The sequence below is a fragment of the Trachurus japonicus genome, chromosome 17 (genome assembly GCF_045865225.1).
Source record: "Trachurus japonicus isolate A0001 chromosome 17, Traja_1.0".
Lineage (NCBI taxonomy): Eukaryota > Metazoa > Chordata > Actinopteri > Carangiformes > Carangidae > Trachurus > Trachurus japonicus.
Genome location: NC_140923.1, coordinates 5,751,634 through 5,779,311, shown reverse-complemented (window position 1 = coordinate 5,779,311; position 27,678 = coordinate 5,751,634). Strand labels below are relative to the sequence as shown.

The 27,678-nt window shown below is 40.9% G+C and overlaps 2 protein-coding genes across 2 annotated transcripts in view; one reads left to right on the top strand and one right to left on the bottom strand.

The window, feature by feature from the left end:
- LOC146969862 (vasoactive intestinal polypeptide receptor 2-like) overlaps window positions 1-27,678 on the bottom strand; it is a 104,461-nt gene that overhangs the window by 53,090 nt on the left and 23,693 nt on the right. The window lies entirely within an intron of this gene.
- LOC146969863 (uncharacterized) lies at window positions 12,830-16,551 on the top strand. Its single transcript, XM_085804408.1, has 7 exons — window positions 12,830-12,920; window positions 13,031-13,122; window positions 13,978-14,095; window positions 14,195-14,302; window positions 14,375-14,548; window positions 15,235-15,411; window positions 16,319-16,551. Exons 1-7 carry the CDS (start codon window positions 12,908-12,910, stop codon window positions 16,549-16,551), a joined length of 915 nt encoding a protein of 304 aa, XP_085660534.1. The 5' UTR covers window positions 12,830-12,907.

Below are 27,678 nucleotides of genomic sequence, written 5' to 3'. Positions count from 1 at the left end.
TAAAAGCAAAGAGTTGATGTTTATATAAGTGTTGTTCAGGGTTCAGTGTGAAGCAGCTCCTCTAATCTCTCTGCTGCGAAACAATGAAAGAGCAAAACAAAGCATCAGATTCTGTGAACAGACGTTTATGTATCACAGGCGTCTAAAAAAAAAAGAGAAAAGTACATTTCCAGGAGATCTAAGTCGAGTCATGTACCCAGGAACCTTTGAAAACAGAGTTTTTCCCTCCTACGTTTTCAAAAAAAATTCACATCCACACCAACACGTTTGAAAAAATACCCCGGTCCAGACCCCTGTTTTCCTTCTCCACAAGTGAACACAAAAACAGCATTTTGAAAAGTGGACTGCCCAGAAGGAGTTTTTTGAAATATCAATTTAAGTTGTTTTAGAGGTAAATGCAGAGACTGCTTGCTGAAAAACTGTCCCTGAAGGCAACGCGCATCAGCGGTTTTGCATGAATTTCCCTCTAAAAAAAACTCTGTCTGGTAACGTTGTGTTATTATCTCATAGCGTGGTGAATGTGCAGGTCACAACTTGTCCACCAGAGTGTTTTGGAGTTGTTGGATTGTGTATTTGATGAGTTTGATGAGGAAAAACCAAGAAATCCCATTAGCCTCCGTAGCGTAGCTCTGAGCAGCTCACGGCTCTGCTCCGCCGTTCTAAAAATAGCTTGCACCGACAATTAATGGTAACATACTCCTAAAACTATAGGGATTGGGCCAATTTGCCAAAAATGTTGAACTATCCCTTTAACACAACTCAGCTCAACACATTCACTGACTTTATGAAAGGCTGTTACCACCTGATTAGTTACCAGAGAAACAGGAAGGAGGAGGAGGAGGTCACAGCAGCAGCAGAGGTCTGACGTTAATTCATTGAACAAAGTTTATGATGAGTTTATAAAAAGTTTATGATGTGTCAAAACTTTGTCTGTTTTTCTGTCTGCAGCAGAAACGTCTCACAGAGGCCGAGACATGTTTAGTCTGTTCGTCAGGCCGAGTCGTGTCTTTACTTTCAATCAACACTTACTGTTGTATTTTCGATGTAAGAATATTTATTGTGAGTCTGAGTTTTTACTAATCACAATCTAGTCCTGAATGATGATGCACATTCTTTCTCACCTGTATTTTCTGTGATAACTTGACTTAAAAAAAATGGTTTTAAATCTTCACCATCCATTTAAATCTAAGTGTTGAGGAGTTGAGGTTCTCCCTCAGTGGTTCATGTTTACAAAGTGAAACCCTGCAGATTCTCTGTTTAATGGAGATTTCTGGAGTTTTTTTTTTTTATGAAGTATTTGCATTCCTGTGTTTTTATTTAGATGAAAGAGTGACCAGGAGACGCTGCAGAGCTCATTTCCATGACGACAGTGGCCTGTTTCTTTCTGCTCGTGCTGCTGCCGACTCGTTTGTTGGGACGAGCCAGAAAAATGTAAAATGCATCATTTCCGTTTCTACCAGCAGTGAGCGGGACAAAGTTTAACAAAGTGGAGACGGAGCAGACTGAATCAGTGGTGTGAAGCAGCAGCCAGACAAAAGTGACATTTATTTACATGTTAAAGTGGCTGAAAATTTATTTTACAGCTGGATGGAAACGCAGCTCGACCTCTGCTGCTCAGTGTCTCTCACACACACACACACACACACACACACTCCTGTTAGTGCCGCTTACCAACTTCACTTTCTCTTCCATTTCACCCCTGTCTGGTCTCTTCCTGCTTTTCATCTCCTTCTGTGTTTGAGTCAAAGATATTTTATATTTTAGCTGTGTGTGTGTGTGTTCTTGTACTTGCTACGTTGTGAGGACCGGAACGAGTTTTTAACCAACAGACTGAGGACATTTTTGGGAAGTGAGGACATTTTGGCCGGTCCTCACTTTTTCAAAGGGCTTTTTGAGGGTTAAGACATTAGGTTATAATTAGGTTTAGAGTAATGGTTAAGTTTAGGCATTTGTTTTGGATGGTTAAGGTTAGGGTAAAGGGGTAGGGAATACATTATGTCAATGAGGGTCCTCACAAAGATAGAAGTACAAGGATGTGTGTGTGTGTGTGTGTGTGTGTTTAACCAGCTGTCTGGACGGCCGCTCCAGCAAATTATAGTATTTCATGCTCAAGAGGTTTTTTTCTGTCAAACGAACGCTGAAAAATGCTGAAAAACGCTGAAACTGCACTGCAGGGAAATCAAACTCCTCTGTGACAGTTTGTTGAGATTTCTTGTCAGTTTCAGTGTGTGAAGTTTTAAACACACTGCCTTGATGCTGGTGACTTTCATTACAGGCCTGTCTCTGCAGACCAGAGGCGGTTAGAAAACATGTGGACCTGTGGAAGACAGTTTCAGGCTCAGTCCGATCCACATCGCCGACATTAACAACTAAATTCTAAGAATTTGAGCCTTTTACTCCTAAAACTATCACAGAGGAACCACATCCTGATATCCAGACATGCAGCCAGAAGATCTAGTTGGTTCCTCCTCCGGGTTTAGGTTGATTCTTCCACCAAAACCACCAGGAACAAACTGGTCAGCTCATGGGCGATTCTCTGTCCCCAGGTTAAAAGGATAGTTCACCCAAAATTCAAATTGCACTCATACTCACCCGACTAAGGGCTGGGAGAAGTTTCAGAGTCCTCCGTGGCTTCTCTCTCTCACAAAAAGACACACCAAAAAACATCCAAATACCTCCATCTCGCGCGAGATTTGGACGGACCAGGAGAGGAGCTTCCGCTACAAAACAAACTTGAAATATAGACTTATTTAATTTTTTTCGTGACAATTTCGCATTTCGGGGCTTCAATACAAGACGGACATTACATACGAGCAGCATGGAGGTATTTGGATGTTTTTTGGTGTGTCTTTTTGTTACGAAGACAGTTGGTATCCATTTGCAACCGTTATATGGACATGCATGACTTCTCCCAGCCCTTAGTCGACATGAGGGTGAGTAGATAATGAGAAATTTCAATTTTGAGTGAACTATCCCTTTAAGTCAAGTCAACCCTATGTCACTCTGTCTGCGTATCACCATCTAACACCAACCGCCTCACTCCTATCTCCATCACTTACATCTAACAGAGCTGCTACTTTCCCAGAATCCCTTTCTTTCTTCCACAGAACATGTTCTTCTCATCCTAAATCATCACAGTGCTGAGTCAAAGGTTTTAATTGAAAATATTTTTACGGGTCTTCTATAAAGCTCTGGACGATGTTGGACCACAGGTGAATTCTGGGAAGCAGCTGCCCTCACTTCTTATGCCCCTCACCAGGGGAACAAACCTCCTGAACACCTGAGGTCGGCTCAGACACATCTGGGCCTTTATTATGCTTTAGTGACATTATTTTAATCCGCTTTAATTGTCCTTTGTATTGTTCATTTTATGCCCCTGTGACGCACTTTGAGTTATCTTCAGTATGAATTCTGCACCAGAAATACACCAATATTTCTTCTAAGTCTGAATAACATTACTCGCTTAGTCAATGTATGTTCGAAATAGGGCCAATGGTATGAACTTTAAAAAAAAAAGAGAGAGAGAGAGAAATTTCCAGGAAAAAAAAGTGATAATTCTGGAAAAATGGCACAAGATTTCTAGAAAAAGTGGTAAAAATTTCTAGAAAGAAGCTGACGAGGCGTAGTTGTTGGTAGGCCTTTGCAGTGATCCAAAATAATTTATTTTCTTTTGATATTTGATTTCTTTATTCTGTGTGAATTGTGCATCTAAATTCGTATTTTTGATCCACGCACAATAGTGAAATAACCTGGGCTAACTCTTGATAAGGCAGAGAAACCTTTATTGTTCGGGTTGTTGTTTTTTGTTTTTTTTGTTTTTTATACTTATACTTTCACCTAAGTGTTGCTCTATGTTATCTCATAAATACCTGACTTGCAAGGAAGGACAATTTAAATGCTGGACAATAATTTAGCCATCTGACGTCTTCCTTGATGTGAGAGCACTCTTATTTCTGTATATGTTTGTATTTTGGAAACATTGTGAAAACTCAATAAAGATAATGTTGGGGGAAAAAAAAAATTCTAGAAAAAAGTTTTTAAAATTCTAGAAAAAAAAAGGTAAAATTTCAAGAAAAAGTTGGGGACCCCCTTACCCTCTCAAGGACCCCTGGGGGTCCCCGGGCCCCACTTTGAGAACCACTCTGACTTTCTTCCTACTCTTAAATCCCTTTGTAACGCACAGCTCCTCAGACACTATCAACCTCATCATTGGAACTTTTTGTTGCAGATCCTATCAACTTTGTGCTGTAGCTGTTTTTAACTGTAGCTTAAAGGGATAGTAGCATTTTTTTTAAAGTGGGGTTGTATGATCTACAAATAGCCCCTAAGTACTTTAATTGCAGTAGAAGACTCTCTACACTCCTCCCGTTAGAAACGCCAGCCCATAGCCCTGCCCAGAGATTTACAACATACATTGTTGTGAATGGACCCAAAGAAATGGCCTATTTTCGCGGCCTAAAAGAGGTTTTACCTGGAAAAAAAATACACAGTTCCATTGTTCGCTATAATATAATTTTTTCCAGCCCTTCAAAGTGCAGGAAAAACGCAGTTTTTATTTGGACCTAACCAACTCACGTATCCCTCCACCCAGGGTTAGCGCCCGCCGATCAGCAGTTGGTTAGCTCCAAATAAAAACTGTGTTTTTCCTGCACTTTGACGGGCTGGAAAAAATTATGTTATAGCGAACAATGGAACTGTGTTTTTGTTTTTTCAGGTAAAACCTCTTTTAGGCCACGAAAATAGGCCGTTTCTTTGGGTCCATTCACAACAATGTATATTGTAAATCTCTGGGCAGGGCTATGGGCTGGCGTTGCTAACGGAAGGAGTGTAGAGAGTCTTCTACTGCAATTAAAGTACTTCGGGGCTATTTGTAGATCATACAACCCCACTTTAAAAAACTATCCCTTTAAAGTGCCTGTTGTTAGTATTTGGGTTTTTACTGCTAATATCTGCACTAGTGTATTTTATCACTAGAAGACACACAGAGATCAGAGATTAGGATGGATCCAGCCGATCGCTGATGAACCGGTTCAGTGCTCTGTTAAAGCTCAGTCCACAGCTTCAGTCAGAGCCGTCACTCTAGAGGTTTTGCATGTGGATCACACCTCTCTCTTTGACGCAGTTTCTTTTTGACAGTGAAACTTCTCCAGTTTATGACGAGGCTGAAGAGCGTCGGTCTAAATCCTGCAGCAGCAGCAGATTCACGCTGACGTCCTCTCACATGGATCAAGAACATAAACAAAATGACTCAGGAAAGTGTTTATTCTGACGTCTAATTTCCCTCAGCCAGCTTAACACAGACCTCAAATGTGCAGTGTAAGTTATATAATGAAGTCAGAACTGAATAAATATGAATAAATATTGGATCATAAAGCTGCTCGTCAGGACGGACATTAAGTGCAAGTCGGATGCTGATAATCCGTTCACCTCAGCGGAGAAGTGACAAACTGTCTGGGACGTGGAGGAGTCGAAGTCACGTCTGCAGATGAACAGGAAGCTGGATATTGTTAGAATCACATTATCAGGGATATGAATACCAGATTATATCCCATATCAATTCATGAATATGATTACAACCCAGCAAGGTTTATGTAAAGATTCACAGGACAGAAAATGAGATGTGTTGATGGAGTCTTACTTTTGTCTCAGTGATGTGATGACTGAGGACAATCTGGATCTACACTCCACTTAAAATGGTAATAGTGTTGATAATTTAAATAGAAAATGATGGTGCTGAAGATGAATTGATGATTGGAGATCAGGTTTTTAGACCAAAGTGCTTTAACTACAGTAGAAATCCTGGCTGAAGTTCTCGTCTTTAATCGTTAAAGAGAGGAAAATGACAAAGTCGTCGTCTAGTAAGTTGATGAGGAAACGAAGGAAGGAGCCGTTCTCCTCGCAGCAAAGTTGATAATGTGGAGTAAAATAACAGGTCAGACTTGAAATGGCAAAAAAAAAGAGAGAGAAACTCGAAAAGCTTAGTTTGAAAATGAAAAACTTTCAACTTTAAGCTCCATTGATTGACATTGATAGGATTTTTTTTTTTTAATTAAAAAGGGTACACCGGATAATTTCAAGACATGTTCACAAAAAGTTAATCAAACATATGTATCTTCAAACCCATTCTACTGTGTTCTACTTCTTCTTTTAACCTGAAGACACAGGAGCTGGTTTACACTATTTGCTCTAAAGTGCTGTATCCTGATTTATATTGTGTTTGATAAGACTGAACCAAAGCTACATTCATGACAATCCATCAAAGTTGGATCTGAAAGGGAATGAGCATAGAGTTTTGTGTAAAATGTTTAAATGTTTAAAGAATAGTTCACCCAAAATTCAAATTTCACTCATTATCTCCTCCCCCTCATGTGGACTAAGGGCTGGGAGAAGTTTCAGAGTCCTCCGTGGCTTCTCTGAGTTATAGGGGGTCTCGGCGTAGCAGTGCATGTCCATATAACGGTTGCAAATAGATACCAACTGTCTTCGTAAGAAAAAGACACACCAAAAAACATCCAAATACCTCCATGCTGTTCGTATGTAATGTCCGTCTCGTATTGAAGCCCCGAAATGCGAAATTGTTCCGAAAAAAATTAAATAAGTCTATATTTCAAGCTTGTTTGTAGCGGAAGCTCCTCTTCCTGGTCCGTCCAAATCTCGCGCGATTTGTGCCGGCAAATCAACTTATTTAATGTTTTTCGGAACAATTTTGCATTTCGGGGCTTCAATACAAGACGGACATTACATACAAGCAGCATGGAGGTATTTGGATGTTTTTTGGTGTGTCTTTTTGTTACGAAGAAAAGTGGTATCCATTTGCAACCGTCATATGGACATGCACTGTTACGCCGAGACCCCCTGTAACTCAGAGAAGCCACGGAGGACTCTGAAAGTTTTCAATTTTGAGTGAACTATCCCTTTAAAGGTTGAAAATGCTCAGCTTCCCAAAGTCCAAACTGTGTGGTCAAAGGATCTCTTTGTAAACACCAAACATAGCGATGCTGTTTCTATCATATCTTCTACTGAAAAGTCTGTAGATCAAGAAGCTGTTTTGAAGCTCAAATTGAATTGCTGTAAAGCCGCCATCGTCACAGCTGCATATTCATGTCTTTAAACCTTACTAAAATTTAAATGAGTGAAAAATTTGTCATGAAGTGGAAAATTTCTCATAGAGACCAAAACAGTGCAGCCTCGGTGGTTGTTATTCAAATCAATTCAATTTTAATTTATTTAAAAGGGACAATGTACAGTTAAAACATAAATGTTGCCATTTGATGCTAACCAGCTAGCCGCCATCCCCATTAGCCGGAATCTTCATTTTCCGATACCGAGTCACTGTTTAGTCCAGGCTGCTCTGAAGCAGCGGTGTCAGTCAGAGGTTGTGTTATGAACACAACGATGGCTGAAACTCTTTACAAGTCCACTGTTATATTCCACAAGTGTCAACAACATAACGAGACATCATTAAACGATAAGAGATCCATATTTTAACCAACTCACTGAAAAAAAGGGAAACAAGCACAAATTGTAACTTAAAATGCTTTTTTCAACATCTTATATGAGGCAAATAAAACATTTGAAAGACAAATCATCTCTTTTTTTTAATCTGTTTTATCCAGACTGTCCTCCTTCACCAAACGACCACAGTTGTCGTGTGGCATGCACACGAATTACGACTCATTGTTACGTTTATCCGACAGCCAGCGACCTCTAGTGGCAACGGCAGCCCACAATCCACGCCTTCGGTCTAGGTTGATTCCACGTTTCGTTTTACGGCCGTTAATATGTCACTTTATCAAGTTTTGAAAACATTTCATGCGCAAAAGTAACAACGTAGATCCCATATATGTGGTCAATTTGTCCAAATATAGCCTATTTAAAAATTTGTTTACGACGTTGCTATACAATTTGCAAGCTAGCGATGGTCCGAAGTAAAGTAATTGCCGGTTTTTTACAAAATAAAAGCTCAGCGACAGTGACAATGTGACAATGCTTTTGTTTTGAAGACAGGATATGAAAACCTCTACTTCTAGCTAACTTTACCATCATTTAACCTTTGACCTTAATGACCAATGAAATTACGATGCACGGGCGTGTTCTTGGCATATCGCTGAACGTCGTGGCTCTGGTAGGTCACTCACTCTGTGTATGGTTTTATTTGTTTATTATCTTCCTTTTTAACAAATAGCCACGTTTATCGGCAATTAATATGTACCCTACTTAATTCAGTTTACACTTAGGTACGCTTTAGTTAGTCACCCATGCTTCTGAAAGTATGCGATTTTACCTGAAAGGTGCGGCTGTTTACAAACAGTTCAGCTACAGTAAGTTAGCTTATTAGCTCTAGGACAACATGGCACTCTGCATCTGAAACCTAATTCTATTCTTATACTGCAGAGACTTTCATAATTGGTTATGCTAGTTTCAGAAGCAGGCTAACAAATAACGACACACAAATGATCAGGGACCATACTGTAAACACTAGCCTAGTGATATACATTCTTGGTAGTTTTGATTAGTGTAGCCTATTGTCAGAGATATAATAAGAAGACACAGCTAATTCCTTTTGAACTTTATCATAACTTACTTGTTATGTAAATAAATATTTATTTTAGTTGTAACAAGAAAATGATTTAATCCCAGGTCCTTTTGGTCTGTTTGTTTGCTTGCAGGTCTTTGAACGTCATTCCAACATCACCATCATTGCTTGCAGCATTTTTAAAACCAACTGTTCTTTTAAGAACTAATATCTCATTCCTTTACCTTTCTACCACTTATTTCTTCTTACTTTTTCCTTTGTCTCTCGTTGTTTCACTTTATCCCTCTCTGTCTTTACTTTGACTTCCTTCCTTCCTTCCTTCCTTCCTTCCGTACTCCCTCCCTCCCTCTCTCTCTCTCTCTCCCACCCTCCCTCCCTCCCTCTCTCTCTCCCTCTCTCTCCCCCACCTTCACTTGTCATGGAGGCATTGAAAGAGGCATTGGAGGAGGGGAAAGCCTTGGCGGACGAGTTAGAAGCAATTGCCCCAACAGTAAAGTTTTCCTACATTGTTTCTCTTTTATTATAAGAGTCACAGCATGTGTGTGTGCGCATGTAGGTTAGGGCTGAACATGTGAGAGTGCATGGGGGTGTGTGCCACAATAAAGGCAAATTTATTAACACAGTTTTTTAAACTTTTAGCCCCCAAAGAAAAGGAGGCGTAAGAAGGGTGAAGGCTCCAATTTTACTTGGAGGAGGTGGGACCAAGATGGTAAAATAATACCACAACGTGTGAGGCAGAATCGATCTCGATCGGGTGAGTAAAGTAACATAGTAATGCTATTATGCACAGTTTTTAATGCTCTTACATTGCACATTACATTTTGTGTTTACAGTTCAACCTTCCAGCTCTCGGGAGGTCCCAAGAGTTGAGGAACTTGAAATTCCTCAAGAGGTCCCAAATCTTGGTATGCATATTGAATTATGACATCTTACAACATTACTCTTTTAGTTTTAAAAATGTAAAATGTAGTCATCGGAATATTGTATTACTACTGTACTGTAGTGCCCATACGTCTGATGCCTATGCAGTGACCAAGCAATGCAGAAAATCACTTTTTTATTTTATTGATCATGTATGTTTTGTTCATTTAGACCAACGTATTGAGATGTTGAGAGACTTACTCTCATCCGGCACTCTACCCACCTCAACTGAAGCAGAAGCAGAGGCACCCACCACGTCTGCATGGGCCCAGAGACAGGCCAATGCACAAAAAAGGTTCAGAGCTGCAATGCCAGAGCTCTTGAACTGCAGAATGGCAGCAGAGACTGTTGAAGTGCACTCCTGTCAACAATGTAAAAGTGCAGACGCTGTGGTCCGTTGCCTGGACTGTGTTCCCTCGGGAACTCAGTTTCTTTGTCCTGGTTGTGATGTCAATGTCCACCAAAGTCATGTTTTACATGACAGGGAGGTCATGATTCATGGTTTTTACAAACCCATTCCTCCCACATCCTCAGTGGTAATGGACCAGAGTGGCAACTTTGAACTTGCTGAACAAGGTATGTTAAAATATTTTAGTAGATAAGATAATAAGCCACATCTAATGTTTGCTTAAACTTTTTTTTTTTTTGCTTTTTCATTTGACTGTGTTGACTATATTTGACTAATACAGACACTATTATTTTTAATTCCGGTCATTTTCTTTACTGCAGTTTGCATGCTTCCAATGCCTCCACCACTGCAAGTCTGCTCCTGTGGCACAGACTTCACCATTGCCCCTGGCAAACAGACAGTCCTGGTGACTATCAATGGTGCGTCGTCACTTCCTCTACATATCTTACTATTATCCGTTTGTCCTGTGTTGTACAGATACTGTTCAAATAGTAAGTATAATTTTGTTTTCAGGCCCATACAACTTGTGCCTGCCAGTTGTGTGTTGCCCTGTTTGCCACAAAAACTGGACCCCAGGTTTAAACGACCTGCTTCGATGTCGATACTGGCCGGCAACAACCAGCTGCCAACTCCTCTTTAAGTTCGATGTCTTCACGTCGTTTGAAGAGATTAAGTTGGCGAGCCCAGCACTGTCGCAACAGGCATTCCTTCGAATGCTTGAACATAGAGCCCAAAGCACAGGACGGGTAAGACCTCTGTTTTTTTTTAAGTATTTTTGGGGTGGCTTTTGCCTTAAATGTACAGGATAGTTGAGAGAGAGACATGAAATGGGAGGCAGAGCAGGGGGAATGACAGGATAGGGCCGCTCTGCGCTGGATTCAAAACGCACAGATCTGCAGTGTGCTGTTGATCCTTGAATCTTATTGTTCTACACTGACTATGTAATCGTCTGTGTTGTTGCTCAGGTGTCAGTGCATCTGTTTTTCTTTCCAATATTTCTTTACATTCCAAATATCAAAGTCTTGTATTGTATCCTTCTCTCCAGATGGGTAGTATTTCTTGCGATTCCTTCCACCGAGCCTTCAAGGAATTTTCATTCTGTGACTTCAAGAAAGACGACTTGTGCCAGGTGGAGCCATTCGTCTGCCCAGCGTGCACACCAGATATGCTGGCAATATCAGTGGATGGGAATAGGAAGCATTATCGGTACAAGAAGTCCAAAGGGTTAGTAGAATCACTTTCTCATTTCAGTAATTGATCTATACTGGACCTCACTGCCAATACATTTAACTCATGATAGGCATTTTCACAAATTCTAGAGACAATATTTAATGTTTGTGGATGTGTGACTATGTTGTCAAACACTTTGTTTTTTTAATGTACCAGAACAGATGAACCATCCCTATTTGATGGAGTCTTCATTGCAGAGGATTGTAAGGTGTCAGCATTTGTTGACACAATCCGGAGCATGATGACAGTTGTAAGGATGTTTTTAACCATCTAATTCTTCTTTACTTTTTGCCCCAGTATTACGTGTAACACATTGTATATAATTTCAGAGCACCGGTCGTGATGTTTGTGGGCCGGCAACTTTCACAGCAGCCAGAGCTGAGTCCCACAAATCACTAGCAAAGGTGGATGAGGAGGGGCTCCAAATTGCTGTCTGTCGCCATGGAACACTGCTTCAAGGCCTCAACCACTACCGGGGAGAAATATATGCCTATCCGCTATTCTTGCAGAAAGAATTGTGTGAAAAGGCAAACGCGACGTTCTTTTGTATGGACATCACATGCAGGTAGTCACAACCGTTTACTCATCATAAATCTGTATTTTCCGCAGGTGTGGCCGTTAGTACTGAGTTCTTGCATGAGTTATCAGAGCTTTGTTACACTGGTCAGACCACACTCATTTTGTGGTGGAAAAAAAAAAACATCAGACGTATGAACACACAGACTCAACACTACCAATACCAACCTTTTCACTCCAAGTCCTCCTTTGTGTCCTTACCATTATGAACCTCAAATGCTGTGGTGTTTTTTCTATTACAGATATTGGCCATACCTGAAAAAAATGGCAGAGAAGTTGCCAGAGCTGGAGCCTCTTGTAGACATGAAGCCATTTCTCTCAGTTATGCATGCTAAAGTTCACACCGGAAAATGTGAGGTACAGTGGCAAGTTTAAATGTTTGTATCACACTGATTTCAAGTCTCTTACCTCTTCTCTTCCACTATAAATATACTGTAGCTTTATTTTTTATCTCTTCAAGCTCAGATATGTTAGTTCACATCCATGAAATGATTTTGATTATTATATGTAATTGTGCTATGCATTTATTATGTTTCCTGTAGTATCAGAGATGTACATTACATGCTTTTAAAGTGCTGTTCTGTGTGCACATCATGCCCGTGTGTAGGTCAGGTGTGTCCAGGAGCAAGAAAGTAAACACAGGAACAAGGCCTTGTCTTCACGACTAGTGTATACATCTCTGACAAAGACGTAACCTATGTCAAAAGCACAGTTTTCATTTTCTCATAACCATCATGATTATCTGAACAGTATAGCATCATAATGCTGAATGTACAGGAAACAGCTTGGAAATCCTACACTGTTTTATGCCTTGTAAAGGAAGGCATGCTGCCCCCAAATGACTGAGCAAAAGAAATGTTAAGCATGTACAATAGCACTAACATGCTCACATGTTCTTGGAAGTCTGAAGAGGTGCGTTTGCAATGTGAACCAGATAAGAGTCAAATTGGTATAGGACCAAGATAACCATCTCATATCGATGTGGGTCGTTTAATCTGTACTAGAGCTCAGTCGGCATCTCCAATGAACCACATTAACCAAGCAAACATACAAGGAGCTTAACCAAATAGGTTGGATGTGAAAGCATGACTCTAATTCAAATGTCTTAATCTTATTGTCTGTTTTTGGAATAGGTGACTTGGGGGAGAAACCAGGAGGGTGCAGGAAACACAATTGGTGAGGAGGTCGAACAAGTTAACAGCTTCCTGTCAAGAGCTGCTCTCACAACAAAATATATGACCAAGTCAGGTTGGTAAAAGCAAAATATGTGCTTGGAAATGGCATCAAATGATAAATTGTATTTTAGTTTTGTGTTTGCATAATTTCTGTGAGGTTTCTTGTTTGTTGGTTTATTGCAGGCAGAGCTGACATGATTACGGTCCTTGCCATGGCATGGAACAATCGGAAACAGGAGAGTCTCCACAAGACACTGACAAAGAGATTTGTCAAAGTAAGAAGTCTGTGGGTCTATGCTGTATGTTGAAATCGAGCACCATTTATGCAGAGTGTGAAACCCAAGTACTGAGACTGAATCCTCAGAAACAGCCCGTGGTCTGATTTCCACCTGTGGCTCTTTGTTGCATTCTAATTTTCCTCTCTTTCCCTTTATTCCTGATGCCGCTAATGTGTTCCCTTAGGTGATAGGCCTGTTTAATTGATTTTAAATCATAATCACAATTATTTTGTTAGGACCATGTTAGAAAAGTAATCAAAAATTATTATTTTTTTAAAAATCTAACTAGGGTATACAGTACAGCCCCCATTCATCTATCTGGGCTGCGCTTGGGTAGTGACTTCCGCCTCCTTCTGCCCATAATGCTCTCACCACACATTCTAAACAAACATGTCAACATTTGCTAAGGCACCGTGAGGACTTTGTTGCCACAAAGACTAGTGACCCTTTTCCACTACACAGTTACAGCTCTGTTCTGCTCGACTTGGTTTAGGTCTTTTCCCATTACAGCTGAGATCTTCAGCTTGGGTGGGTGGGTTCGTCATATCAAAAGACACAGCACACATAAATTAGTTTGTCATTTCCCCAAAAAATCGTTATCAGAAATCGTTTTTTGAGAGAAGAAAATTGAGATTTTATTTTTGGGAAAAATCTAACAGCCCTGATATATCTAACCAAAAATAATAAAGGAGGCGGTGGGTAGATCACCAATGACCATATGGGAATAAGTTATTTTTTTCAAGGAACCTTTATTTATTTGATGTATTGTCAATTAATTGTTAACAGCTGTATATTGAGAGATTACACCCTGGGCTCTTGTATTCATCTCTCTTTTTCAAACCTTCAAAATAGGCCACACAGAGAGCAGATGTGGAAGGTGCCAACCTCCAACATCTCAAACAGGAGCTGAACATATCTCTGGAGGACACAGAGCAGTGGGTGGAGGATGTGAAGCAGTGGGCGGCCTCTGGTGTGTAATGGGGTTGGTGTTTGTGTGTGTCAACATAATAGGTCTTGTTATATGTGACTGCATGACGTTTTACATTTTGCCTTGTTTCTGTTTTTCAAGAGAGACCTACATGTAGTGCTGACAGTAGCCAGGAGGAGCTCCAGAGGGAGATAGAGGACATGATTTATTCCATAAGAAAGAAGAAAAATGATCTCTATCGACAAAATGGTATGAAGTATTACATCACTCAACAGCCTATGCTTTTTAGTTCTTTTCCTAATATTTCTTTTAATTAAACAGACAGCAACAAAACGAGGCAGCGAAAAAGGAGGAGACTAGCTGAGGTCAAGAAAAAACTGAAAGACGCAATCATGCACTACAATGCTGAACCTGCATTTGAGCCAAAAATTGACACTGAAGCAGTGTGCAGTCTCTCTGACAATGTCATTCTGCCTTGGGATGCACAAGGAGATGGTAAGCAAGTGTTTTTTGTGATTTTGAAATTCATAGAATTCAAATAATGTGAAGCTAGTTCAGGCAGACGAGTCAAGCTGCGCCCATCCTGATCAGCTGATCAGTCACCTGCTCTCCTCATCCAAATGGAAGTGGGTTATTTAAACCCCCCAGCTTACCTGCTCATCCCTGGCTATGCTCTGCAGCTACTGCTTACATCTGGCTGCTGCCTAGCATCCACCTGTGGGCTCTGTCTCTTGATCCCCGTGGGGGTCTGCTTCATTACCTGTAATGTCTGGCAAACCAGGTCATTCAGGTAACGAATTACTGACCCACAAATTCCACTGGATCCCTCTCCGCACCATTCCGAGTAGTTCTCCTGTGATCTCGCGACTCCAGCTCTTCTGGTCTCCGCTAAGCATTGCAATGGATCAGAGACGGACCAGGAACGGATCCGGTGGACGAGGATTTGCTGCGTCTGTCGGAGCTAAAACGTACCGGAGCTGGAACGGAGCTGACTCGGATCCAGTGGAACTCAGGCGTGAGACAGAGCCTGACACCAAACCTGCTGCAGCCATGCTCAAGGATACCTATGCTGTGCTTACACTCAATAAATGATTTGTTCTCATTACAGAGTTGTCTGACTGAACTGCTGTATGTAGTAAAATGCTTTGATGGTTTCATATCTGTTCTCTTTTCCAAAACAGTGGTGAGTCTACGCTTGAAGAGGCGACTGTTTGACCAGGTCATGCTGGTTAGGCGAATGGAAGAGGAGAGGCTCATCGTTGTGAAAGAGATGACCCAGCATTGTCTATATTTGAGAAAGGCTTTGGGCAAACTTGATAACCTCCTTCGCCAGGTTGACCAGGACATCAAGAACCACGGTAGGTTCCACACAATCTCCCCTTACTGAAAGGAGGATGCATTCTCAGTGACTTTGACATCTCTCTAAAACCAATGACCAGGTTTAAATTGCACTTAAGTCGCACACACAGTGACTTCAGACTTGAGTTGGACTTGTGTTTTTGGACTCGTGAGCAATCATTATTTTCTTGGCTTGTTTGTCGTTATAAAATACACTGCTACAGCTGAGCAGCGCCACATGATCTGATGATTCAGATTGAGGTTAGATCTTCATATATTGAACTCCTTTTATACAAAGTACAGCCAAACACAGGCTATAGAGAGAGGAACAGCGGAGTGACAGCTCTGTCAGTGACAGGTGTGATAGGTGAACTGTCTTTTTGTTTTTTCCCCAGAGCATTGTGTGCTTTCATTATATTTACTTTCCATTTACTACTTTGCAATACCCTGTTGAAGTGATCATATGCAAAACAACTAATCTATACTGTATGCTAATGAATAAAGGGGTGGTGATAATAATGATGATGATGATGATGATGATGATGATGATAATACAGTAAATGCTTTGAATTTTTTACATGTTGCTGTACAGTATTCTTACCAAATCGGATAGCAGCAGATGATAGAAGGGTCATTACAACCAGAACAGACAGGAGACTTTTATTTTTTAGAGACTTGAGGACTTCGGACTTCCCAAATGCCAATGACACAATACTATGTAATGATAAATCAGTGCCACTGAGCAGTAAAATGGCATGTAGTGACATGTAATGAAAGTACCACACTAGTGTCATGTAATTACTGCAGTTTCATCAAATCTAGACACCCTTTTTTGTCACAAATCGATTAACATGTTCAAAATGCATGATCCAGACTTCATTATCAATATAAGCTGCCTTAGTTATCAAAATTTTCTTTTCATTTTAGTGTCATCTCCAGATATGACTGAAGAGGGATACAGGGGACTACACTGCTGTCTACTTCACAAGCGGCACCTTCTTAATGAGAAACTGAACAGTGTCACCAGCACATATGCCCTTGTGGATGCAAGCTCCTCTTTCAGTCCATTTGAGGAAGACAAAGAGGACACAGAAGAAGAAGAAGAAGAAGACGAAGAAGAAGAAGAAGAGGGAGAGGGAGAAGAACATAGATATATATAAGAACTAGATGACTCCCCCGCAGCTGTTTCCCAATGACAAAGCGTAGCCAGTACGGCGGCCATCTTGGGAAGGGCAACTCTCTCCCTCAGAGCATTAACCCTCTGCTGCATGTTCTGCTATAATGACCATAACTTGCTCAGTTTTTGTCCGATTTCAAAACGGTTTGATTTTTATGAACGTTTATGCAGTTATGGTGCAGCATATTTAGAATCACAGATAATTTTAATAATGTATTTTTTTTGGTAAAAGTAACATTATAGTGACATTATGCAAATAGTTAAAGAAATAGCTACATACTGATTTATTTTTCACAGAGTTATGAATCGTTTTTTTAGTGCAGATGACTGGATCACCTATCTACTGCACTGTAACTGCAGCCAGAGTCAGAGCAAGTTGCCCGTCCTCATATGGCCGACTGTGAGCTACGCCTGCATGTAGTCCGATCCACCCCCTTGGAGAAGAAGATCGGGAAGAAGAAGAGGAAGAGGAGAGTGAACAGCACAATAGCAGTTCAGAAGAAGAATTGTAGACAGATGACAATGGATTAAAACAGACAGGATTCTGTAGGAGACATTACTGCATAAAGCCCTTGCCTGTCATGACAGTTCATCACTGCATCCACTAATGTCAGCTGAAAAAAATAGTAATGGTTAACTCCACTTTTAGTATAGTGAAATGTACACATTTGTCCATGTTGGGGAAAGTGAAAGTATAGGTTTCATGGAAGTAACTCTAAATTGTTGCAAGTGAATGTAGTTTACTTCATCAATATCTGTGTCTGGAGATCTGAGAATAGTTTGGGGGTGAGGTTCTGCTGACATGCATTTTTCATCTACACTATGTAAACATAAACCATGACATCAAGATTTCAGCTTCATAAAAAAAATTGGCTAACCCACTGCTACTGTGTCTGTTGTGTCTTAAGTCCACTTGTGGTAATGATAGATGATAGAATATAGTGTAGATTTTATTATTGTGGTTGTATTATTGTTATTGATAATAATAATTACAATAATAACAATATGATGATGATGATGATAATAATAATAAAAACAATGGTGATACTTGTATTAAATTATTATTCGTGATAATGATAATAATAATCATCATCATCATCCCCGCCGGGAGATCCCGGGGAAGACCTAGGACATGCCCCTTGGGATCCTCCCGGAAGCGCCAGGGGAAGTTTGGGTGTCCCTGTGCAGACTGGATGGATGGATTAGTGTGAAAATAAAACTCCCATCATCAAATCATTTAAATCAAAGGGAATGCTACTAATGCCATATTATTAAATGCATTCGTTAAACCTCGTACACACGTGCATTTTGAGCTGTATTAATAAAAGAAATCTTATGAGATCGGCAGAAAGGCTAGTGACGCAGTTGTTGGACGCATTCGATTATTGCTATGACCTGTCCCCCGTAGATTGGCTGCGTTCGGTTTCGGTCAACCAAGCTGCAGCGAAACTAGCCAGACATATTTTCAAATAAATGACTCAAATGCAGTGCTGTGTGTCATTTCTTAACTTAACCCAACTACAATCACTGCCATTACAAGTTCGGCTAAAGTAAATATTTAATGTATTCATTATATAAAGCAATCCTAACCCTAGATGTTCGGTTCTACATAGCGGAAGAACCAGCCTCCATTGCTATTTGGCGTAAATCTGCATTGAGCGGTTCTAAACACATCTTAAATTAAGGCTATTCACCTTTTTCTTAACATATATCAACTTAATGCACTGTCGTCGCTAGTTCGGCTTTACTTTAGATATTTGATGCCATCAATATGTGTATTTTCACAACCCTAGTTTTACATACGTCTGAAAACCGGATAAAACTACAAATATCAGGTGACTTTGTATCAAGCCACACGTCGCAGCTCATGGGATCTGTAGTTTCTACAACGATTACTGATTTCCTAAAATAGGTGCTTATAAATAATAAAATAAATCCATTAGGGGGTTTTAGGGAGTGGAAAACACATTTTTTGTGACCAGAATAGCCTATGTGTAGGCCTATATAATAAAAATGGGTGAAAATATATGTTTCCCATTTTGGGCAATACTTCCACTTGCTGACTATATCCACTACACAGTCACACAGCTGAGTTCATAAGCTTTCTAGAACACTTTGTCCCATTTCTGTACCCCCTTTTGTTGCTGAATTACATCCCTTCAAAAATTCTCAGAAGTCAGGGTTAAAGATCAATAGTTCAAAGAAGGAGCCATTTACAACCCCTAAACCCACATATTTTATTCTCCAGGTGGAGACCTTTCCAATTATGTCTTTATTGTAGTCCTATGACAAAGTATGTATTTTCATATTTCATGGACACAGCTGTGCCTGGGCTTAGATTCAGAGAGCCTTTTGAGGGCTCAGCCCATGAAATAAAAAGAAGAAGAAGAAGAAGAAAAAACATGTAAGATAATCATATCTGACAGATTTACAACTGAATTAGTAATTTATATTGTATCTGACACCCTGCTGAGCTCTTCTGGAGCAAAGGGGGAAGGGAGGTGTCTCACTCTTCCCCCAGGAGGTTTGCTGAGTTTGGGAGGAAATCTAGACTGCATGCACAAGGACCCGAATGTGATAGAAGTCTGCCCTGCATGATGTTTGACCAGGTGACTTTGCGCTGCAATGTGCTCTCCCATCTTGTCCATGCTGCCTTCTGCCTGAGTCCCACTGCCCTTCTCACTCTGTCTTCCTCCAGGCCTTCTTGAACCTGTTCCTGGAGTAGTTGGTGTCTCTCCTTGCTGACCTGGGTCTTTGAGAGTTAGCCCAAGCCCGCTCTTACTGATGCCAAGGCCTCCACCAGAGCCTTTTGCCTTGGATGTGACTCTGCCTCCTCCACTGCCTTCCATTTACTTCCTGTCCTCACCACCAGACATCTTGAACCAAACATAATGCAAAAACTAAAATCACAACAGCTATTTGTCAGTGGATTTAGAGTAGGCCTAAATCAAACCCCATTTTTATTTTGTCTGGACAACACTAGTTTGTGTGAATCCTTATCTTCATGTTAATGCACTATAGCCAATGTTGACACATCTCCCCTTTGATGTCTTAGTGCACCTTAGTGTAAGAATCTGAGCTTTACTGTTTGACCCTTAAGGTGGCCTCACTCACGCAAAGTCTTGTAGCCCACAATCATGTTCAAACTGGCTGGACAAGTTTGTTTGTTTTATTCTTGCTCTATGAACAAACTAATTTACAAGTGAGTACAATCCAGCTATGTTAGCTTTCCTCCCAAGACATCCCATTCAAAACACATACAGGTTTTACGCCAGTTAGTTTGCACACCATCTGTAGTCGAAAAAAACAGAGCCGTGGAAGGAGAAAAAATAACATTTATTAAATGGATTCACATTCATCAATAGAACAGGGAAAATAGGTCTACTAATATAAGTTGACATTATGAAAATTAATGAAGAGGTTAGACAACACATTCATGAACATAAAAAGCGTAGGACAACTGGGGAAAAGGTATGAAAAGATCCAATGTTATTTTCCACATACCCCATCAAATTTCCTTGTTTGGCAAACAAAGCAACACAGGAATTGAGTAGTAAACAAAGTAAAAACTCTTCTCTCCCTGGATCCACTTCAAAGTTCCCTTCAGTCCTATAACCTCTGCGGTTCTACTTGGAACAAATACAAAGCCTTTCTCTCTTTCCCTACAACAGGAACATACGACAAACTGAATGAAGATTTTTTAAAATATAGTGGCAACCTCAACACAGCCACCAATCTTCCCACAAACGCAAACAATGGAGATGAACAACAGCCTCAGGCCACCGTGGTTCCATGGGTGAGCGAGGGCCGATCACAGCTGCTTGTAGCTTTAATTTTGAATGTTGTCTTTTGGTTCCCAGGAGTTTTTCCACTTAGTCCCACTGTAAGACAGATAGAGAGACAGCATTACATTAGATTGCAAATATTACAAAGGCTTGGGCAATGAGTCAAAGAGCGATATATAGGGGTGGTGCGTGGCGTAGTAGTGAAAGCGGCTGCCCCATATAGAGGCTACAGTCCACAACGCAGGCGTCCCCGGTTCGAGTCCCGTGCCGGTCAGACCTTTCCTGCATGTCATTCCCCCTATCTCTGCCTCCCGCTTGCTATCTATCTCCCTATGAGATGTCAAATAAAGGAGAAAAAGTGTGAAAGTAATCTTACATTATTTATTTGTCACACCTGTGTGGCAGGTAACACTAACAGGAAGGACTGTCCAGTCTTTTTTTTTGTATTTGTCTGAAATGCGTCTTGTAATCCCTTATGGGATGGACCACAGTGGTGACATTACACGAAAGTAAAAAAAATCATTAATTAATTCATTCATTATTACTGTTATATTGTTTGAAATTGACCGGAAAATGTACTATCCTGACACTAAAATATCAAATGACACATTGAGTCCTCTGATGTGTAGGCATTTGTAATCAGAGTACCTGGTAAAAAGAGCCACATTCTTATGTATACAACAGCCTAAAATTGAAGATGACACGAAAAATTTGTGTAGCCAGGTTAGATAAAATAGTCCATTATGTAACACAGTATGCATGTAGGACACAATGTACATAGTATGTACTATGTAGCGAGGCACCTACAAGGTGTAGACATTAAGTGCTAATGAAACTTAAATAAATCACTACAGTGGTTTACTAACCCCAACAGTCACAATGTCAAGCACACCAGATTGCTTATTAAATATTACATAGCACTTAAGACCAACTGCAGCGTTGCTAGTTATTTGGTGTAAGGGCTACTCAGTTAATCTGCTGTCATGTAAAGAACCTTATTGAGTGTAGTGAGGTTTTAATGGTAAACATCTCCACTGTCTTCAGAGCGTTGAGCCAGAAAGAACTGAAGCTCAATGCTCTGAGGATGGTGGGGATGGATCTGGACATTAGAGAGAGTGCAGAGAGTGCACCCACCCATGCCCCCATCACCCTGTGACTCCCCAAGTCTGCACTGAGTCTTTCTGTTTCCTGTGCACCATCATCACCCAGGACCTCCAGTGGGATCTTAACATCAGGTCCTTTACATAAAAGGCCCATCAGAGGATGTACTTCCTGAGGCATCTGAGGAAGCTCAACCTGCCAAAGGCAATGATGATGATCCCCTATACCGCCATCAATGAGTCCATCCTCTGCTGCTCCATCACCATCAGATGTTTCTTGTCTCTCTCTCCACTTAACTATATGGGCAGTGATGCCAAATAAATATACTTAAAAGAACAAAAATAAACAATAGTCAACTTTGAATAAGATACATACCATCCAGAGCAAGGATGCCACTGCACCAACACCTCCACACGGCCCTTAAAATATAAAGAAAAAGAGAATTTTTCTTTACGATGTCAAAGCACATTGGCTAATATAGGCTACATGCTGTTGTAAATGCAAACCTATGTCTAAGTGAAATCAGATAGTAAAGTGTAATAGTAGTCAGTGAGAATAACAGAGGAGTGTTGTGATTTGATATTTGTTTGTGCAGTCTGCTGTCCAGGGACACACAGGAGACAAGAGCTGCAGTGAAGCACAATAGGACAGCTCACACAAGCAGCAGCCTGGCTGTCCACCTCTGAAACTTATTTCTCTACACCGACCAGTCTTTCCAATCACACATAATTCATATAATATCATTATGTTCTTGCAGTTTCTATGTGTACATATTCCCCATATCTTCTGCAGCACTTAAGTCATAATAACTTTCCTCTGTATGATCGTTTTGTTTATTGTTTATTGTTTATTCAGGATCCCCATTAGCCGACGCACAAACGCCAGGCTAGTCTTCCTGGGGTCCTTTTCAAAATTTCCAAGTAAAATAATAATACACAGATCCAATTTCAATAAAAGAAAAAGAAAAAGTGAAAGAAAAAGAAAGTTCTCGTGTGTAGGGAGATGCCCTGTCTAAAGCAACTAGTCTGAGTGGTTATTTGCTATCACAGAATAACAGCTGGGAAACAGAAAGGAAAGTCAAAAATCAACAAGAATGATATACTGTATGTATTTCATTATAATAAGACATATAATACATTATTTCTTGTTATTGTTTATCATACATGCACTGTCTTGCCAGATACACTCGTAACACAACACCAATTAAAGGGTAACTATGCAAGTCTGCTCGCTTTTCCACTGTTTTGGTTACACTCCTCTCGCCCATGTGCATCTTTTTACAACGAAGCCGCCAAAAAATCAATAAATGGAGCGGTGAATAACGTTACATAACATATACGATGTTACGTAACGTGTGTTTGTATAGTCTTAACCGTCTTAAAGAAAAGATTACGGGTTACGGAGTGCGTTTGTGTCACGGTGCCACAGAGACGAGAGTGGGACATTGGGGCGGCGAGTGAGAAACTACACTTGGTTTTCAGCCGTGAGATGACAGGTGAAGACAGACAGCCTACGTTGTCACTTGTAATAAGTCACAAGTCATGTAGTTAACTATCAAAATTACTCTGGAGCTTTTTAATTAAGGCAAAAATGTAGCATAGCTACGGGAGAAATCCTGCTTAGTTCCTCTTTAACATAGGTATTGAAAGGAAATGGAAACCCCTAAATTGATGGTGCCACAGAGATATTTTCGTTATCAGTCGTTTCAAATCTGCCTTGAAACATACCTCCCTGATTCTTTGTCTCAGTATTTTTTTGTAGGGGAAACTGCTTGAGCCTTGATGAACGGGACATTCTGAAATGAATAAAAAAAGGCAATGGTTTATTGACAGACATCTAAACAGACATTTTCTCTGACAAAGAGTTCAAAATCAAAACTGGATTGAGAAAAATGTCATTGATTTTATGGATTTGATTTTGGGCTATATAACTACATTTAGATTTGACTTTAAGTCCTTATGATGCTGGATGACATCAGCAGAACTGTCCCATCAAGGAGTTACAGGTGTTTAACTTCATGTTTACCCCTTAGTTTCCACTAAATAGTTTGCTATCATATGTTATGTTCCTTTGAAGAAATAATGGCCAATCAAACAATGATGCAAGTTATGGGCTGAGAAAAAGCTAGAATGAGACTCTTTTCACTGAAACAGTTTGACAAATATTCATATTGTGATAATAAGACTACTGATTACCCCAAACACATACATACCACTCATCTGCTTCATCCCTCTCTTTCTTCTGTTTTTCTGTGGATGCGTTTGACAAGAGGGGACAGGGGGAGTTGGGGAGGGAGACACAGGACAGGAGGAGACAGGAGGAGTTGGGGAGAGAGACACAAGACAGGAGGAGACAGGAGGTGTTGGGGAGAGAGACACAGGACAGGAGGAGACAGGAGGAGTTGGGGAGAGAGACACAGGACAGGAGGAGACAGGAGGTGTTGGGGAGAGAGACACAGGACAGGAGGAGACAGGAGGAGTTGGGGAGAGAGACACAGGACAGGAGGAGACAGGAGGAGTTGGGGAGAGAGACACAGGACAGGAGGAGACAGGAGGAGTTGGGGAGAGAGACACAGGACAGGAGGAGACAGGAGGTGTTGGGGAGAGAGACACAGGACAGGAGGAGACAGGAGGTGTTGGGGAGAGAGACACAGGACAGGAGGAGACAGGAGGAGTTGGGGAGAGAGACACAGGACAGGAGGAGACAGGAGGAGTTGGGGAGAGAGACACAGGACAGGAGGAGACAGGAGGAGTTGGGGAGAGAGACACAGGACAGGAGGAGACAGGAGGTGTTGGGGAGAGAGACACAGGACAGGAGGAGACAGGAGGAGTTGGGGAGAGAGACACAAGACAGGAGGAGACAGGAGGAGTCTCGGAGGTGGACATGGGAGGATCCTCTGAATTTGCTGCTGTACTCTCGCCCTCTGCAGTGTCTGGTACAGGTGCAGTTATCACTGTGGGGAAGAGGAAACTGTGATGTAGACTTTGGTATAAGCATTTTAATTTGCATAGGAAAATGCAACAAGTATTTGATTAGGGGTGTCCTCAACAACAGATTTGCCCATAGTCAACTAACTGTGGAATCATGTTATTTTTTCCCTCATAGATTCATGACCTCATTTGTGTCTTTTTATGCGCTGAAGAAACGAAACACTTGAATAAACAACTTCTTCAGTTGTCATAAGATTTGGTTATTCTCCATCCATCCTTTTTCCTGATCCCACTTATTAGACTGCATGCACAACATCACTGTCCATTTGACAGTGTAGCAATGACAAGTTAGAGTTTGTGCCATTAATTATGCCGCATAAAATGTCCCATTGTTGTGTGGCCATGATACATGTATCAGTGCTTGTATAGACGGTTCAGGGGTTGTGTGTCACAGCACCATGGACAGCTGTGTTTTTTTGTTGTTGCTGTTTGTGTGTGTGTGTGTGTGTGTGTGTGTGTGTGTGTGTGTGTGTGTGTGTGTGTGCGTGTGTGTGTGTGTGTGTGTGTGTGTGTGCGTGCTGTGCAATAGATGAAGAATGCATCTCGTAGTTATTGTAAATAAAACTTTAGGCCCAAATTTAGAGTGTGGGAGCAAGCAAGAGAGAGAGAGTGAGAAAGACGGGTGTGTGAGCTCGAGAGAGAGACAGGTGGTATCAGTGTTCGAGCACTCAATGTGATGTTTCCATCCGAACAGTCTTGCCTATATTATAAGAAAACAAAGAAATGATGTGTAAAATCAGATGTTCAGCTTCAGTTTCAACTTCTGATATGTTACCTTAGTGATATTTCCCATTACATATGACAATTCTATGATTTGAAAATCATACCAGTCTGTTTGTGTTCACATGATTGTACACAGTGCATCTACTGTTTTGTAAACATGGTTGTAGTCCTAATATTTTTGAAATTTATCTGGACATACATAATGGTTGCGGTTGGAAATTTGCAAAGAGGAAGGGACACTTGGCCTTGACAGAGTTCTACATTCTTCAATTCAATTTTTACATGGCAGTTAGTGTGCTTATGTTGGTTAGCGCAGCCCTCAGTGACCAGACACATCAGCATACATGCATGACACTGTCAGGGGGTAGGAGATAGAAAACATCTCTACAAAACAGAAAATGCCTATTTTTTGTCATTCTTTTAACAGTAGATCTGTTTAAACATTGCAGAGTAATGCAACAGTCAGGAACAGCCACAGTGACCTGTTAAATGGCTGCACACCTCCAACCTCTAAGTAAGGTAGCAAACCTTATTGATTGTTGTTTATTAATGATTTTAGCTTGATGTTCTTTTCTAAAAAGTGTCCTTGAGTGGCTTGAAAGGAGCTTTTCAAGAAAATATTTTACTATTATTATTGTTATTTACTCTTTTCCCATCCCTTCTGATTAGCAAATGTTGCCAAATTCATGATTTAGCAAATTACTCCAAGACCATATTGTCAATCAACTATTCTTATTCTCACCACTAAATAACATTTGATTCCTATGACTATTGATGCCATTCTGTTGCTGCTGTTTGGGCCACACACTTTCAGTTTACAATTGTAACATCAAACTAATCATTTAAAAGGACACAAAAAACAACTGATGGGGCAGTGGAGAAGTAATGTAATCAGTGTCTCCCTGAACACTTTCATGTGTTTGAGTTATTGCACATTTATATACATTACCATTGAGAAGTCTCTCATAAATACGTTCCATGGCTTGGATGGAAGCTTTCACAATCTCATTCTCACTGTACCATGGACACAGCCACTCTGACACAAAGCCCCTTCCTTTTTTTTTTCCTAGGAAGAGGATGGGGTGCCTCTCCAAAAGTTCCCACTTGTGGAGCTGGAAGACACAAGACACAAAATCATGCAATTAATTGGATTACATAAATATACATATATATGCAGAAAAGTTGATGTTTTATGCATTGTTATTTTGACAGATCCACGATTCTTTAAAGGTTAGAGTTAAAGCAGAAGTCAGTGATCCGGTCGTTTTAGCTAATGCTGCGTTCCAGGCAGGCTTTTGAAACCGTAAGTTACAGCTTCAAGTCACAACTTACGACTTTGTAGCGTTCCAGGCAACCCGCAACTCCTGGTTTTCCGACCTGTTGCCTGTGAAAGTCACTATAACGGCCACTCGTAACTTCCGACCCGTGAACTCGTACCAGATCGAACTGGTATGACTTCACAGGTCAGAAAATCACGAGTTATGGGTTGCCTTGAACGCACCATAACTTCTTGTCAGCCGATGGAGTTAGCAGCCCCCGCCCTCGTCAGACATCTATTGGTCCTCGTGCTACGTCACCACATTCAGGCGCATCACTTGGCTGCACACACAGCCCTTCATGCCGTTCTCTCTCCTTATTGGATAACACTTGTATCCCACAAGGAAAGTTTTCTCCTGGTTTACAGCAGAGCAGTGACTGACAGACCCGTGTTTTGGCCCAAACCCTCTATGTAAGTGATTGCTGACGGAAAATAGGACTATTTAGGACTTATATTAACAAAAACATTCTGCTGACTTACGCTATAAGTAGCTACTGCTACAAATGAACTGTTTCTGAATACAGTAGCAATGTCCGAAATGGCAAATGGCAGCTCCCTAGCTCTTTTTGAACTGCACGCAGACATAACAATGCAAAGATTTGTATGTGTCCCTGGATAGTAGTCTAAAGTCTGACCAAATATTATGCAACGCAACAAAGCAGTTTAAGAACGGTGCACAGGGGCGTTGCAGCAGTGTGAATGATCCTGTTGCATCTCGACTCATGCCGGCTCACGTTTTAAACCTGTTCAATTGCAGGTAGAGTGTGCAGACTGTCTCAAACTTTGTAACTGCACACCAAAGCAGCTCCCGTAGAAAAATATTTTTGCATAAATAAACATTATGTCTGCTTGAGCTACTGTGGTGTGCTTGATGTGACGTCACATAAACTAGTCTCAACTCTGTGCCACAGTGAACTGTACAGTTGCAAGGCTTTGTAAGGGCATTGAGTTGTGCAAGAGGGTGCACATAGTTGAAGTTGTTGTCTTGTGAATCTATGGTCTGAACTGGCCTTAAAGCAGCTATATAGTTTTTCAACCTTAAACAATGTGAATGTTTCTAAACTCAATGAAGTGGTAGAAAATTGTTAATAACAATGGTGCAGTCGCTACAGCCTGAGCGGGGTCGCATCAGCTGAAACTGCACTCTGTAACTTCCCTGCACAGGTCGGAAACCGTGGTGAGCTCCAGAGACT

Coding starts and splice junctions, on each gene's coding strand:
- LOC146969863 (XM_085804408.1), top strand. Junction 13,123..13,977: donor TGACAAAGAGATTTGTCAAA/GTAAGAAGTCTG, acceptor CCTTCAAAATAG/GCCACACAGAGAGCAGATGT. Junction 14,549..15,234: donor TTGGGATGCACAAGGAGATG/GTAAGCAAGTGT, acceptor TTTCCAAAACAG/TGGTGAGTCTACGCTTGAAG.